The following is a 17,192-nucleotide window of genomic DNA, read 5'->3' as shown; positions in this document are numbered from 1 at the left end:
AAATGGACTCATAATAATTCATGTCGAGGGAGCACGAGCTGGTAATCACCTCGTCACAGTTGTAGGGAATCCCAGCAGAGGATAGTAGCACCAGCCGGGGGGGGCGGGGTGAAGGACCGCGACATAAACCCGGTTATGTCCATCCACCACCTTTTGCTTACACAGCCTAAAAAACGTTTTGTAACACTAAAATAAAGTCAGAAGTATCGGTGCACGTGCAAACCTGAAAAGCAAGTTTGGTGTTCACGTTTTGTGATGTGGCATAACAACGCTGCTGCAGAGGTCAGCAAGGCAACAGGATCCCTGCACATCTGTTACACAAGCTAGTGCATCCCAAGACAAACCTGTCTCACAGAAGCCATTCTCCACGTTTTAACCAGAAAGCCAATGTTGCACTGAAATCTAATCTATTATTTGTATTAAAGGGGCTTTATGTTGCAATTTGCATGTAAAAATCACTCTATTATCAACCATGTGTGAGCAGATTAGCTGTGGACTCTTTGTTAAAGTTGTTTAATGCTGCAGGACTATGGATTTCTTTTGTGAGGGACATCAGGTTTGGATTTTCCACAACAGTCCTGCAACAGTAAGAGCAACAGCAGACGACGCTAGTTCAAAAATTGAGGCGGCTGATATAAACTGACAACCGGCTTCCAGCGAAACACAAGCTCCACAGAGCCCTTCTAAAGATGCATTATGTAGTTTTGAGAAATACATTTTAATCAGAAGAGAAAGATCTTCATTGACACTCACAAACTGTATTTGCTTTCATAACTGAATAAACCAACTGACCTTATTAGGACAACAGGCTTACATACCGTTTTACGTTGTTTACATGTGGCGGACCCTGCCACCTTTCCAGCTTCAAACAGAATTAACAGACAAATTGTATAAGTAGACCTGGTATATTTCAATACTGATATACCCCTGTATTATAGTATTCAGGACTATGTTACAGTAAATTAAAATTAGGTCTTTTGTTAAGGAAAAATATACTTGGTAGAGTTTAAATAATCTAAAAGAGACAAAAACTGTTACATGAACAAGGGAAGAAAACACTAGTTAGTTTGTTAAGTGCTCTCACAAGAACCCAATGCATTGGGCTTGAGAGAGGGAAGCAGTGGCTCTGTAACTATGTAACTACACTCTATAAATACTGACCTCTCTGTGACCACAGTAGACAGTGTGCAAGTCATAGTGACAGAATGCTTTGTGAACGTTAACAGAATGTAAACACCTGCAGTGGATTTAAAAACATAAAATTCTCTTGTGATTTGATGCATGCCCTAAATTTGCTGCCATCACTGTGCTACTGCGACAGAATTTCACGCTTATTGCAATTGGAAAGTTCTTTAATTTGTTTTATTCCAAAAAACTGAAAGTTGGCACCCCAGCTGATCTGTCTAATATTTACATTCTTCAAACGTCTTCACAGGAACTTCTAAAAATATTTAAATGATAGCTTTTAAATAAAACACTGTTCAACTCCGGATGTTTTCAGGCCAGGCGTTCATATTTTTATCCAAGTACAGCACCAAAAAAGACAAACAAACGCAGTAGGGATGTACAAAAAAAGGAACACAAATACTCAAGAGAAAATCTAAGCAATTTCATCAATTATACTGCACATGGCCGCATCTTTGTCCCATATTTTTTCTCTCTTTGCAGGAGGGGCGCTCTTGTCCGGGTGACTTGCTGCCATACAGCTGGCACCTGCTTCTTCTACATCCATCGGTTCGGTTTTAAGTCTGGGGGCCTGCCCAGAGGAGCCACTAACACTAGCTACGCCTGACACACTCCTCGTCCCGTCTCCAGCACCATCCTGTCCCTCCATCTGTGGTAAGTCGTCAGGTAAGGAGGCAAGGCACCCCTGAATCATCTCCACCACCCTCTCCAAATGTTTCTGGAACCGCTCAGCTGTCTCTAGCCTCTGTCTCTTCTGCACCTCCATCATCACCCTCAGTGTCTCCCTGGCTTGGTGTGGCCTGTATTCATTAATCAGGTGGTGCAAATGAACAAACAGAAGCTTTAAATCCTCCAGCTTCTCCTCACGCTTTATACTGCCAGGGCTCTTGATGAGGATGTCCAGCAGGTCCAGAAAGTTCACCAGAATGGACATGTTGAGCTTCTTAAGCTCCCGTTTGTGGTCAAACTGCACAGGATGGAGCCTCTCAATGCCTTGGCTCTCCAGAGGCCGGATGATGAGGTCGTCACACTGGAACTGGTTGCCAAACATCATGTAGCTGTCTCTGATTGGTGGTGGTGGCTTAGGAGCCAGACCCTTGCGGATGTTCTCATCTGTGTACTCTTTGATGTACTGCATAGGAGGAGGAGGCAGGGCGCTTACTTGCTGTGGTTCACCCATAATGCTGACCTGTACCAGTGAGAAAAAAGTTAGTCAGTTTTCATTACCAAGCCATGCTAAACAAGTTCTTCCTTTTAAAATAACAAACAAGTAACAGTTTGTACACTGGCTGTGCGTTTTAAATCCCACATAAGCCTCTTTTCATTTTAACAGCAGCATACACAGTGGTTTGTAAGCATGTAAATGAAAACTGTTGTAACAACATGTTCCTTCACATAAACATGCAATACTGTCAAAACAAAAATCCTGTTTTACAAGGATGTGAAAGCATAACATATCTAAAAGCAAATACATGTTACAAAAGTGCATGCACATTGTGCAACAGTCATGCACTTTTAGTCAAGCTAATAAAATTTGAAGTATTAAGAGTACAAATTAGGGATAAATTATCAGCAAAACACTGGTATTGGTTGTTATACAACTTGTTAAGTGCCTTCGGCCTGACAGCAAATAAGACGACATTGACTAGTAGCAATAGCCAATGATTACGTGTTGTATAACTTCTAACTTTGCTCTCCTACCTTCATGAGCTACTGGCTAATAGCATTCCTCAGTTTTTAAGGCTACGTAAGCACTGGAAAAAATTTTACAGATGAAGGACAGCAGTCAATATTGGGGCTGGACGAAAAATCGGCAAAATCGATTAATTCGAGTTTTTGGGTAAGGACGATTTTTTAAAATGAAAATCGATTTTTTTTATTTAACTTGCTCCGCCGCTGCTCCTCGTGGGCTCCCGTAGTTCATAGTCGGCTCTGCCCTCCTCCCTGCATTGACTTTCCGCAGAAATACAAACACAACGTGCAGCGAGCAAGGAGTTCGTTCATAAAAAGGCACTGTCTCGTTAGTCGCTTGGTTTTGTGGCGTCAGACCGCGAACAAACCACCGTCCGCTGCAAAGTTTGTTCAACGGCTGTTGCAACTAAAGGCAGCGGACCGAACCATTTATTTCAGCATCTCAAAAAGACGCCTGGATCGCAGTGGGACACTTGTTGTTCACTACAAGGTGTACAGACCGCGGCAGCCCACACGTATCCGCTATAAAGCAGCCAACATTAGCAGAATCATTTAATCATTGTGTCCCGTATGAGAAGAAAGGGTCCCGGTGGACAGCTGTTACAGATGCTGTCACGTTGCATATCGCTAAAGATATGCTGCTCGTATTTACATTGGAAACGCCGGAGGTTCATCCACATGCAGAATATGTTCGACCCCAGACTGGTGTTACGAAGCCACAACGGGGCATGATGTCTCAAGCCAGAGGAAGCAGACAGGCTCGTCTTCCTGGCCAAAAATTAGTAAAATCTACCAACATGTCATGTTTACTATGCAATGCATGCAGATGTTTAATTTAGATTACATATCTTCAGGGATATAAAATACTTTTTTGTAAACAAAGGCACCTTTTGCAAAATAAAGGATTTAATGAAAGTTATATTAACACACAGGAAACAATGATCTGACACTTATCATAATTATTGATCTTGACTGATAAGAACATTTTATTCATAGTACATTTTTGGCCATAACACTCAGCCCTGTAGACCAGATAATAAATATGGTCATCTATTCAAAACTTGTGCGAGAACTGTATCTCTTACATAGCAAAAAGCACCTTCTTCTTAAAAAAAAATTAACACTAAGAATACATGTAGGATGCACCTGTAAGTTTATATTAATAAGAGGAGTGTAACATTTTTAGCTGGGAGCTGCAGCTCCATCAGTTGATTGGTTCAGGCTGAAATCTGAGATCAAGTGTCTGAATTGAATTTATGAGAGCTTGGATGGTTGTGGGTACGTGTTCAGGTGGATACAATAATTGCAGAATAACTGTGTAGCAATACATTTTCTTTGTTTGCCTCACACAAAAGGGGGAATAATTATCAACAACTACCAGAAACACAACAGTATCAACATCTGCTTTCGGCTTAATTGTTACTTTAATCAATAGTACACCAGCTGTGCATCCGTAATACACATATATATAGGATGGATGCTTTCAAAGTACGGACCAAAATTATATTAATAAAAAAATATATATAAATGCAGCAATAAGTAGCTTAGCTCTTATTGTTGTGATCAGTCTCGTGGTTGACCTTATCAAAATCAAAATCATCTGTCACTTACACCACTCAAAATTAGTCAGGGATGTAGGAATATTTTTGTGTTTCACTTGATTGTTTATTCTGTGATATCTGAGCTTTCATTTTGTGTTCTGTGAATATAATGCAACACATTTCATTTGGCTTGTATTACACATCCATGCACATGCATCTACGTTCCCATATCTCAATATCCCTAACTAATATGGAGTTGATGTTGTGGAGTAAATCCATTACATTGCACACGTTACTCAGCTAAGGTAGCAAGGACTTCACCTTAATACTGCTGATGCAGACAGCACTTGAATTCAAGTAGTATTTCGGGAATTAAGTCAAGATCTGTGCTTTTGTTTTCAAAGAGGCAAAGCTGGACTGCTCCCAACGCCGCAGAAAGATCTTCCCCATTGAAAGTCTGCTAGCCTGCTAACCTAGATGTTTATAACGTAACAAGGGAGCGACGCTAATGACGTTATCGGCTGCCAGCCACAACAACTGATAAACAGATATTTGCATTTACTGTCTAAAAGTATTATTTACATCTCTGAATGTGTTGCTCTCCAGTCCACAAAAACACGGGGACGTTTAGAGACAAGCGTAGCTAGCGGTCTTAGCTATGTGGCTAGTGTTCGGCTAGCAGCACTAATGCTAACTAGCGTTAGTTCCGTCGGTGCCAAAAACTACCCAACAAATTACGGGAAGAAAAGAAGAGTGGTGGTGTCTTCTACAGACCTGTTAGTGACTCCGTAGACGCTGAATGTAGACTTTAGATACAAAATGCAGCAGAGGTAGGCTAATCGGACAATTAACCCTAGCTCATGACTGGTTTGGCTCCTTCCAGACACTGACATGACGTTCCTGTCGGTCACTATTCCATTGGCTGAAGTGACCCCGTGACAAGTTTGGGTCGTTCTGATTGGACAGTGTCTGATGAACAAGATAACGCCGATTGGTCGGAATATGATAAATGATTTGTTAATGATGGTTTTGTAGTATTTGATTTATGATAGAGCGACACGTAAAAAATTGTGGCGGTGGAGATACAAGTAAAGATTATTTAGGTGCTAATTTAATTTGAACTAAAATGACGTTGACTTCTAACACATGTCATTCTGGTATTTATTTTGATAACCAGCTTCTTATAAACAAAAATCTACAACAAAAGCCTGATATAAAAATAGGCTATATTACTATAATGTAACATAACAACATTACATGATGAGAATAATAATAATAACATAAAAAAAATAGAATATTATATTAATTATAGTTTATTTATTGAGCAGAAATACAGAAAACATTTGTACATCAAAAAGCTGGACACGTATCTGTTACTGTTGTAAGTCATTCTGGAAAAAAATGGTTTTAAGAGACCAGAGCTCAAAATTTTGCACAACAGCACTGATCCCAAACACCGTGTAGGTATGTGTAGGCCTTTTCCAGTTCACTTAAAAAATCAGATTTTGTTTAGAAATTTTTTAAGTCATTCAAATGTGCTTTAAATATTTCACCCAAATGTAGAAGTCTACTGATTCTGTCAGATCTTCTAAACTATATCTAAACTTAACACATTTTATATTGTTTGTTGATTAAATGTCAACCAAATCGCAGTAAATCTGAACAAGTAATTATTCAATTTGATTTGAAAACTGGTGTTTTGTGGGAACAGTTTTATAAGTTCTTTTCTACTTTAACCCCTTCATTTGTCCCCACAGGCATTATTTTAATCATACACTTGTGTAATTAATTGTGCTGTTTTTCCCCATCTGATATTTCTCTTTGTGGATTGTCTTGTCGATATTCTCTCACACATGCACGTTTGCACACACACACCACAAACACACATAGCGCTCACCCTCACACTCACAACCCAACAAGTATTACACCACAATGGCCTATTAAAAATGCTCAAACAAGCTTTCCCAATACTCAGCCTTCCATAATATACCTAAGTGAGTATATGTGGAATCAAACTTTTACACAGTTCTAAAAAGAAAAAATACTACAAATTATAGAAATGTGTTTATTTATTTATCTACTTTCATCCTCAGCTCTGATTTTGTGACGCTGTCTTCAAACAAAAAAGTGCCTACCTTTACTGAAAATTGATCGAGACACAGACTTAATTGAAGGAACAATTTTCCAGAAAGCGGTGCTGTAGCATCCAATCAAATTTCCTACCCCTCATGTGAGAGCAACTCCATTGTTGCTTGGAGCTGAAATCAACATTATTTTTCTAACAATCCCAGCACAAATGTGTCTTCTTTGTTTGTGCGTGATTACTGTACGGAAAAGAGCGTGAGGGAACGACAAGAAAACTAAGTAAGCTGAAACCATCTCATGAGCAGGCCCGCTGTATTAAAGCAGAGACAAAAAGGGATGACGGTGAGGCGGAATCAAAAAAGCAACAAGGGGAGTTATACAAACAAGACAAAGTGATGCAACCCCTCTCCAAAATCTTCAGTGTGCCATGCAGCAACAAATGTGGAAATGACCCCACATTGCCTGTAACCTCAGTTTTCATACACATTATTTTACGCAATGTTGTTTTCAGGCAGTTTTAAGTGTGTTCTTTTGACAGTGAAATTAAGTTTATGATTGAGTTGCCATCTCTGTCCAGTCTTTACATATTTACCAAAACTCAGATACCCTGTTACCTTCAAAGCGCACATTTTTGTGGAAAATGTCAAATGTGCACTACTGTATGCTCGATGCAATGGCTTATTGCAACATAGTCAGTGAAAGTATGTGAGAGAGAGAGCGAGGGAAAGAGAGAGAGTGTGTGTGTCTGTGTAAGTGTGTGCGTGTGTGTGCGCGCATGGGTGTTTGTTTGCTCGTACAACCCATTTCTTGCCGTAAGGATGTGGTTAACAGAGTGCAACAACTTCATGCCGGAAACTCCTCGTCTTCTATCGAGTTATCATCCATTACTTTTTTTTTTTTTCTGTCACGGTGAGGTTGCTCAGTCTGTCTCTGTGAACCAAAGCCACCAGTGTTCCTCATTGTGTCGTTCATAGAGGTTAACATGTTTCCCAGGGTGATTTTGAGGGGAACTATGATTAAAAAATCTCAACAAAAGAAGAGAACATCGCCGTGCAACTACAAGGAGAGGTTCTTTGTCTTGGACACCCAGAACCTGAAGTATTCTGAACGGCGTCCAGGGGTGAGTGTGCTGTGCTTGATCAGTAAATATATTCGATTTAAACTTGAAAATGATACAATCCGGAGGCTGGGCCTGTACATTTAGCTTCCTGATGATAACCCACTATAATGTGAATCATATCCATGTGCTTTAGAAAAAGCCCATGGTGAAAGGTTGCATCGAGCTGCACAGGATCAAGTGTGTGGAGATTGTGTGTACTGAGGTCCCCATACCATGCAACTTCAAGTACCCTTTTCAGGTGAGCGTTGCTATTTCTCTTAAAAAGTGCACAGAAAATATATCTAATGTTTCATATAGTAGGTATAATATGTGTTCTTTGCTAATTCAAATGTCTCTGCAGGTTTTTCATGACAACCACTACCTCTACGTTTTCGCCCCAGACAATGATTGCCGTCAGCGATGGGTCAGAGCTCTCAAAGAGGGTGAGCACGTTTGGACGTTTGCAACAGATTAGTGGGAACCCTTGGTTGTACATAATCCACGCTACATCTCTTCTTATTCTGTCTGATGTAGAGACGAAACACAACAATTTGGTGGCGAAATACCACCCAAACTTCTGGATGGATGGAAAATGGAGATGTTGCCAACAAACAGAGAAACTGGCGGCGGGTTGTCACGTATACGACCCACTGGGCTGTGGTTTGTATTATTTTCTTCTCATTGTTCCAAACACATTTTCAATCATTGCGAAACTCAGAGTCATGATTTTACTTACATGCAATTCGGGCAAATCTTGATCTTGATCTTGCGTGAGTGGTGTTGCACAACATCTACAAAATGTATAAAACTGCATTCACGAGTTCCATTTTTCTACTTTCTCCACAGCCTCTAAAAAGCCGCTTCCTCAACTCCCAGATCCAGAGGTACTACTTTGTAAAGCATAAATAAGATGTGCTGATGAAATATTTCATGTGTGGTAGTCACTACCGTTCACATTACAGCGGATAAGCAAAATAACCTTTCAGATATTTATTCTATAGCTGGTTTGCCCAGAGGTTGTCATTCTTTTTGAGACTATTTCGCATTTAAGCAACTCTTTCAGGACTGACTCCCTCAACACCTTAAATCACCCGCAGTTTGGCACACATGATTTTGTGTCTTGTGCAGCTTGGTTTGTTATCTTGCAAAGCTCATGTGTTACGATTGCCAGGCCTTCTCTGTTATGTGATACCCGTTGTGAAACGTTACATGAATATTATCTAATCATGGTTGGGAGGGTCTCTTTTGAAATATATTCCCAGTTACTAGTTACCTGTTTAAAAAAAAGTAGTACTCAGTTACGAAATCCAAGTATCACAACGTTCAAGTTACGTAACTTGATTTATTTCTGTTACTTTCGGATTACTTCAATACTAAATATGCAAATAAAGATGAGCAACAAGAAATATTATCGAGATGACTTAAATTTAATTTGAAGAGGAAGATCTTCATTGACTGATTTTGTTATGCTAAACAGACTAAATAAACAAACTGTCTTCACTTTAATGACTGAATAAACAAACTGACCTTAAAGGACAACACAAGTTCATACTGTTTTACCCTGTTATATGTGGCGGACCCTGCCTTCTTTCTAGCTTCAGTGTTCTGTGGATATCATTTTCCTCTGAGAGCAGTTTGTTTATTCAGTTATGGGAACAATAAATGTTTGTGCGTTTGTATTTTTACCTCATTATTATCGTAAATATTAAAATTCTGGGTTTTAATTTTGTCTCCTAAAACACATATTCCCTTTTAAGAGCGTGTATTCTGTAAGAACACGCTGCTGTGCATTTGATTTCACTCAAGACTAGATTGATGTTGTCATGTGCATGATTTCAAAGATGTATGCAATTCTTTATTTAAAAATTGTAGTCCTAGTAAGTAAGTTAGTAATTGTCCTTTTGATTTCATCTTTTTTTCTTTAACTTTACCAGAATACAGTTATCTATTTGCGTGTCCTGATTACATAATCAGGTCACATGTATTCCGTTACTCCCCGAGCCTGTATCTAATGTAAACCAAATTGTATTGTCATCCAATTCTCTGTCTTTGGGGTGTTTACATCTGTTTTTGTGTTTTGTCTGCTGCTGTTTTTTGTTTTTTTTATAAAGAAAATGTGAAATGTTTTTAGAAGTATTACAAATATGTTCTTAAAACAGACTGTGAGTGTGTTACTTTGCAATTCATATCGCTCCATAATATTTATAATCAGGTTTGTTTTTTTTTTGGTTGTTTTTCTTTTAACTCCCACATTAGATGAGGCTTGAAGATGGAGGACCGAGAATGGTCATCGCCCTGCAAGACTACACACCACTCAGAGACGATGACTTGCCCCTTAAGAAAGACCAGGAGTACGTCCTGATCAACAGCTCCCACTGTGACTGGTGGGCCGTAGAGAATGACCGGGGGTAAGGCACATGAAACACCATATCTCAACAGCAGCTTTCACTGTACCCGTATGATTGATTATGGTTCAATTATTAATTTGTATTTTTTCCCCACCGACCCCTCATCAGAGACACAGGCTTTGTGCCCAGTACTTACGTAGCTGTAAAATGTGGCAACAACTTTGACAGATTTGAGTAAGTTTGATTAATTTTTTTCTTCTCTTTATTTTTCTTAACATGTCTGCAAATCCACGCCTATAGAATCAATTCATTTGTGTTTGTTTTGTCTCGTCACAGGTGGTACAACAAAAACATAACCCGGGGGGAAGCAGAGGAACTGTTAATGAACGAGGTAAAAACAATGTCGGTGTTTAAGGATTCAGTTTTAATTTGTTTGTGCATCCAGCTGCCTTTTAAAAGAAAAAAACAAATAAAAAAAAAAAGGAAAAAACGCGCACCAGACAATATTTCAGATGATGATTAGCAGGATGCTGCTCGTGTATGCGCTTCTGCTGCGACGGTGCCAGCCACAGCGATCTCACATTTGCAGAATTAATGCAAATGCACCTGCACACTCACAATCTGACATGACATGGGCCATGAAAAATGTTTCACAACCACAATGTTTCCTCCAATGTTGAATTTCCTGCTGCGGGGTTGCTTTGTTAAGTTTTGCAAGTGGGAGGTAGAAAAGTCATCCATCATGTTTTACTAAAATTGAAGACTAGGCCGGTGCTGCTGTTAGCTGCAGATTAAATATACCAACAGTAAACATGTCTAACACGTGCTTATGACATATCTATTGTGGATGATTTTACGTTGTTGGAATGCTCTATTTCAAGGGAAAAGAGGGTGCGTTCATGGTGCGTGACTCGAGACAGGCGGGAGTCTACACAGTGTCAGTCTTCACCAAAGCCCCGGGGTAATTTTGACTCTTTTCTGACATATGTAACTCAATAACCCTACTTTTGCATCATCTTATCTTTGCATGACTTGTTGAATAAAAGCATCACGTCTTTCTCCTCCTCAGATCTAATGGGGAGAAGAATCCGAGAGTGAAACATTACCAGATCAGACAGACAGAAGCAGGAGAGGCCATGTTTTACCTGGCAGAGAAGTACCTGTTCAGCACCATTCCTGAGCTCATCCATTATCACCAGCACAATGCCGCTGGTAGGTGTGCTTTCTTTTCCGCATGCACCAGTTATTAATGTGAATCATGGCTACAAAAGAGATGATGAGACGCTTCATAAATTCGCATTAACGTGTTTGTGTTTGTGTGTCGTGTGTCGTGTGTCGTGTGCGTGGCAGGCCTGATCACACGTTTGAGACGCCCTGTCTCTCAGGGCGGAGGCTGCTCCCAGGACATTACTGATCCCTCGAAAGGTTAGATGGTGGACTGTTGTGTAAAATGTTGCATAAAATGTTGTTCCAGCTCGAAATGGGTCAAGTGGTTGAGGTGGCGGTGAATGGAATCACAGCTTAATGCTGAAAAAATTGGTTTATGCTGACCTCTAGTGATTCTAACAGAGGCATGCTCAGGATGTGTTCGGACTGGTGTTGTGCAACAAACCTGAGGCTTTCATAATTCTTTGACTGTAATGAGTAAAAACTTGCTTCGTAACCTCATCGCCAACTATTTCAATAATGATTTTAGTTGCCGTCTAAACCTACACATGTTGTCATCCTCACCACCTGTCTGCTGCTCCACAGATCAGTGGGAGGTGGACCCGGAGGAGCTGACCTTGGGCCAGGAGATAGGCAGCGGCCAGTTTGGGCTGGTGCTGGAGGGAACGTGGAACCAGAGGAAGGTGGCAGTGAAGATGATACGAGAGGAGTGCATGTCTGACGATGAATTTAAAGAAGAGGCTAGAGTCATGATGTAAGTGCACTTCATGACGTGACTTCATGCCTTACACGGTTCAGCGATCAAGTTATCTAAAAATGTGTGTGTGTGTGTGTGTGTGTGTGTGTTTAACAGGAGGTTGTCTCATTGTAAGCTGGTTCAGCTCTACGGTGTGTGCACCCAGCATTCTCCCATGTGTCTGGTGTTTGAGTTCATGGAGAACGGCTGTCTGTCCGACTACCTGCGAGCCAGGAAGGGGCATCTGTCTCAGGACTTGATGTTGGGGATGTGTCTGGATGTCAGTGAGGGGATGGCGTACCTTGAGAGCTCCAACTTCATCCACAGAGATCTGGTACAGTGTAAACCAGCACGAGACATTTTTCATGACACACTTTTGTATATCAGTTGTAATAGTTAATCCTGTGTATCTGTCCTTTGCAGGCTGCCCGCAACTGTCTTGTCTCAGAGAACAATGAGGTGAAGGTGTCCGACTTTGGTATGACCAGGTAAAGCTTTTCACAGTCTGCGTATTCTTTGCTGAATCTTCTAACCGACGTATTGTGTGGACCTCTCACAATATTTATTGCGTTTTTACAATGTTTAAAGTGTTGCCTGTCTGCTCTCTGCACTGCAGATTTGTGCTTGATGATCAGTACACCAGCTCCCTATGCTCTAAGTTCCCTGTCAAGTGGTCGGCCCCGGAGGTCATCAAATTCTGCAAGTTCAGCAGCAAGTCCGACGTCTGGTCATTCGGTGCGTTCCTGTGTCTGCGCTGTCTGACTTGCTGTCTTTGTCACACAACGTCCTTACTGTGTCTTATTTTTGAACCATTCATATGATTTGGAGGTTCGGAGGAGGCACCAAAATCAGTCGCTCTCTCCTGCTAGCATATTGACCTTGGCGTCCTATGTGAACTAACAAGACAAGGATCATTTGGTACAATTTTTGATAGGACACATTTTATTTCAAACACACATGGCAAAAGGACACACATTTTTTATGAATTTTGAAAAAAATTTGCACTGCACCTTTTTGGTTTACTACATTTAATCGATTTATTCATTTGTACACACATGTACATGTGCCAGAGATGTAACTGTTGGTAGCTAATTAATTTTCATGGTGTAATGCCAACTAGTGGCTTTCCAGTAATCTTCAAGACGTTAATTCTGCAAGGCCCATCGCCGAAACAGGAGTTTAAACAGGCAGCAACATATCAACTTGGCATGTGCAAGAGTCACTGTTCGAAAGCTGTGATTTAACTGTATCCAACAGATGATACAAATAAATGTTTAATTACAACTTCTGTTATTGATTTCAACCCATATCAGATCGAGTAGCACTGGGCTGGAATGCATAATCTGATATCGCTCTTTTGGTGTTATTCCTGGAGCATCATAATAAATTTTACTCCAGGACCAACACTGAAACTGAGAAATCATGTTTTTGTAATGTTGTAGCTGAGTGACTCGGGAGGGAAAAGACCTGAAAAATAAACACAGGGGAGAAGTTATTGTTTCAAACATGTTTTTAACGTTGTGAAAGGGTCTACTTCAACCCAAGCCCAATTTTCCTAAACCCAACCAAGTATTCCTGTTGCCTTATCTAACCAAGTATTTCTTTGCCTGAACCTAACCAAGTATTTTTATTGCCTAAACCTAACCAAGTGTTTTTGTTGCCTGAACCTAACCAAGTATTTTTGTTGTCTGAATCTAACCAAGTATTTTTGTTGCCTGAACCTAACCAAGTATTTTTATTGCCTAAACCTAACCAAGTATTTTTATTGCCTAAACCTAACCAAGTATTTTTATTGCCTGAATCTAACCAAGTATTTTTATTGCCTGAACCTAACCAAGTATTTTTATTGCCTAAACCTAACCAAGTGTTTTTGTTGCCTGAACCTAACCAAGTATTTTTATTGTCTGAATCTAACCAAGTATTTTTGTTGCCTGAACCTAACCAAGTGTTTTTATTGCCTAAACCTAACCAAGTATTTTTATTGCCTAAACCTAACCAAGTATTTTTATTGCCTGAATCTAACCAAGTATTTTTGTTGCCTGAACCTAACCAAGTATTTTTGTTGCCTGAACCTAACCAAGTATTTTTATTGCCTGAATCTAACCAGGTATTTTTGTTGCCTGAAACTAACAAGTATTTTCTGTTGCCTAAACCTAACCAACCAGCAACAGAAAACTGAAAAGAAACAAAACTGTAATAAAAAACATTGCAGCTAAACGTGACAGTTCTGTAGGATCTAGAGGATGTGTAAAATGTGCAACAAAAGAAAACTGTTTTTCTAAGTAGAAATAGTCATTTGGAAAGAAATAGACAACTATATGTGGCCAAGAGTACTGCTAAATGGATGAATGTATTGCATAAAAGCAGTTTATAAACCGATAATACGTCTGATCTCTTACTTTGGATGATGCATGTCAGAATCATTCAAAATAGTGTATGCCTAAAAGCTAACATACAAACAAACATGCAAGTGATTAACCAGAGACACAACAAATTGATTTTGGTGTGTCCTCATCACATACAAGATCAACTGGCCAACAGCCACTCTTTCTATAGGTGTGTTTATTCTATAACAACTGTTCACCCCTGCTCAGGTGTGCTCATGTGGGAGGTGTATAACGAGGGTCGCCTTCCTTACGAGAACCGCTCGAATGCCGAAGTGGTGGAGTCCCTGAACTCAGGGCTGAGGCTCCTAAAGCCCCGCTTGGCCCCGGATGCTGTCTACCTGCTCATGGAGTGGTGCTGGAAGGAGGTGGGCACAGGAGTTTAACATATTCTTAGAAACAGCTGACATACAACATCACTTAGACAGCAAAACTTTTTGTAACAATGCTTTGTTTTTCATGCTTTCCTTCTCAGAAACCAGAAGATCGTCCGACCTTCGCTCTTCTTCTGCACGAGCTGGCCTCTGTCTCAGATCTGTGAACCAAGACTTGAGGTCGATAACTTATGAAAATAGCCATATTTATTTTATTTATTGATTTATTGCTCATCAATTATCTGTAAAGTAGTTGTTGTTAAGATGATTACAAAGCCTGGATTTTGCACTTTATCCGTTTCTTCTGTATACAGGCTCACTCATACAGTCCATTCATGCAGCTACTGCTGCTCACTGCAGGTTCATGTTAGGGTTTGAAGTATTCTGTACATTAAACAGGTGAGATGGTTGTGTTGTTTAATCCACCGTTAATTAAATGAATTTGTGTGATTTGTCTTTTCCTATATCTATTCAGCACCACAGTAACTGTGAATGAATATTAAATGTTTAATATTTACATAAGTAGGTAACACATTTGATTTTCAGAAATGATTCTTAAAGTTGACATAGATAGTAATAGTTGAGATTTAATACACAACTTGCCCCCATCCATATCTGTCTTTTGATCAGCCACCCCCTGTGAGCTTGAAAGGCAGCTGTAAAAAGCTTGTTATTTGCTATCTTGAATTCAGGTCAGACGCAATGAGTTCCAGTCTTGACAGGCTTTTCATAACAGAAACATAACCCAAACCCTAACCCTCAGTACATAAGCTTTGAATGGTCACAGTTTTGATGAGCATCCTACAACATCAAAGTTCAAACTCCAAAGTTCCTACAAAACTGCGGTTTGGATATGGATAAACATATGTGGAAATGTAAAAAAAACAATCATTACTTGGACTGATGTAGTGAGTATATGGGATCACAGTATAATAGATGAATCCGTTTCTGCTCTGTCTACCAAGTCAGGTGTTCTGCTCTGCGGCTGTGGCCAGAAATGGCAGTAAAGGTCAGACATGTTTTCTGGCCCAGAGAGACTTTTATACTCACACTGTCACAAAGTATGTCAAAGTACAAAGTCAGCGCTGGATCTTTGCACTTGAGTGTAAAATACATTCAGTCTACCAATTTATGATAACTTAATAATGCTAATAATTGAGTATGTGGATAGTCTATAGGCCTCCAATGCTGTATATAATATCCTTATGCATTATACATCTATTTTTACACATTTCAAATGATTAAAAAAACTGTTTGTATAAAATATTTAAAAAAAACATATATACTGAACATGCATACACTGTGCTATACTACATTTAAACTGTAGCACAAGGAGTTTTTAACTGGTCGTGAATCAGTCTCAGTTTCATACTGATGTGCCAGGACCATCAGCGAGAAGATTGGCAATTTCTGTATAGTTATTCCTAATGTCTGTCACTGAGTTAGATAAGTGTTAAAATGATATTTCATGGTGACTGCACAGGATAAATTGAGGGGTCTCAACCAAAGGAAGGAAACAGCTCTAGTCTGGTGAAACACTATGGCACTAAAACACAGCTCACTTTGTTTCTCCATCGTCATGTTACATTAATCCTACTTATTATTAATTACTTACTTATTAATCTTACATAGCCACATCACCTCAACACCATGCATCCTCCAAACACCTGTGTTTCGAAAAAAGAAAAAGAAATAAAAATATAATGGGTCTTTCTTTCATTCGCTTTCAGAACAAATGCGCCCAGGGGTGCCCAAACTTTTGCTCTTGGTGAGACAAAATTGGAAATTAATGGTGGAAATGAAGAAAAAACATACAGTATTGTTTTGCAAAGAGGATTAAGGCCACCAGGATCCCAAGCACCCCAAATGACATGACTTTGTGAGCACTGTGTCACTATGTCCACTGTGTGCAGATTATGAAAAATTATTAATAATTATGATTTCTACATTTTTAAACAGCATTTTTATCTCACAAAAAAATAAACAAACATAGATAACAATTAACATTTGTTGTTATTTATAAAAAATTTTAAACATCTGGGAGGTCATTTCAACCCTTATGATGATGTCAGGCCCCAGTTTGGGAAGCTCTGAACAAGATCTTTGGACGTGAAGCTGTAGACACACTCCCATTTTCGTCCACAGGGGGCGCCAGAATCAAAACAAAAGGAAAGTCCCTTGTGGTGGCTTTAAAAATTAGAAATGACATGGCATCAGTTTTGTGCACTGGTGACAATAAATACATTTTGTCCTGTATCATTACGAGATCTTTACATTTTGTTTCACTTCATTTAAAATGGTGTACCACAGGCACTATCAAACCCAAAAGAGCAGAACTGAATTGAAGTGAATTGAATTTAGTTTAATTTAAATGAAGAGCTTTGCTAATATATAAAGCCTATTTAGTTTTATTTTTTTCCCCCCATACATTAGAGGACAGTACTCCTCTGACAGTCTAAAGTTCACTTGATCGCCTCTTCCCATACTAACACACACAAAGTGATTTTAATGTATGTAAAAACAGGATATATTCTCTCCATATGTAGAATGACGTTTTTTTTTGTTTGTTTGTTTTTTAAAC

General features: G+C 39.5%; 2 protein-coding genes across 2 annotated transcripts; one reads left to right on the top strand and one right to left on the bottom strand.

Annotated features, from left to right (window-relative positions):
- Positions 1–1,334: 1,334 nt before the first annotated feature.
- med7 (mediator complex subunit 7) lies at positions 1,335–5,374 on the bottom strand. The gene is made up of 2 exons (XM_030396642.1): positions 5,193–5,374; positions 1,335–2,374 (listed from the first exon to the last, which is right to left on the bottom strand). Exon 2 carries the CDS (start codon positions 2,363–2,365, stop codon positions 1,601–1,603), a length of 765 nt encoding a protein of 254 aa, XP_030252502.1. The 5' UTR covers positions 2,366–2,374; positions 5,193–5,374; the 3' UTR covers positions 1,335–1,600.
- itk (IL2 inducible T cell kinase) lies at positions 5,359–14,778 on the top strand. The gene is made up of 17 exons (XM_030396640.1): positions 5,359–7,623; positions 7,757–7,861; positions 7,964–8,045; positions 8,137–8,262; positions 8,449–8,486; positions 9,859–10,010; positions 10,119–10,184; positions 10,287–10,341; positions 10,832–10,911; positions 11,020–11,162; positions 11,301–11,375; positions 11,703–11,871; positions 11,971–12,187; positions 12,277–12,341; positions 12,470–12,588; positions 14,448–14,605; positions 14,713–14,778. The coding sequence occupies exons 1-17, from the start codon at positions 7,486–7,488 to the stop codon at positions 14,776–14,778; spliced, it is 1,854 nt and encodes a 617-aa protein (XP_030252500.1). The 5' UTR covers positions 5,359–7,485.
- Positions 14,779–17,192: the final 2,414 nt, after the last annotated feature.

Source organism: Sparus aurata, chromosome 18 (genome assembly GCF_900880675.1).
Source record: "Sparus aurata chromosome 18, fSpaAur1.1, whole genome shotgun sequence".
NCBI classification, from domain to species: domain Eukaryota; kingdom Metazoa; phylum Chordata; class Actinopteri; order Spariformes; family Sparidae; genus Sparus; species Sparus aurata.
This window is presented reverse-complemented; position numbering and strand designations above follow the sequence as displayed.

Coding starts and splice junctions, on each gene's coding strand:
- med7 (XM_030396642.1), bottom strand. CDS start 2,365: ATGGGTGAACCACAGCAAGTAAGCGCCCTGCCTCCTCCTCCTATGCAG.
- itk (XM_030396640.1), top strand. CDS start 7,486: ATGTTTCCCAGGGTGATTTTGAGGGGAACTATGATTAAAAAATCTCAA. Junction 8,263..8,448: donor ATACGACCCACTGGGCTGTG/GTTTGTATTATT, acceptor CTTTCTCCACAG/CCTCTAAAAAGCCGCTTCCT. Junction 12,589..14,447: donor GTCCGACGTCTGGTCATTCG/GTGCGTTCCTGT, acceptor ACCCCTGCTCAG/GTGTGCTCATGTGGGAGGTG.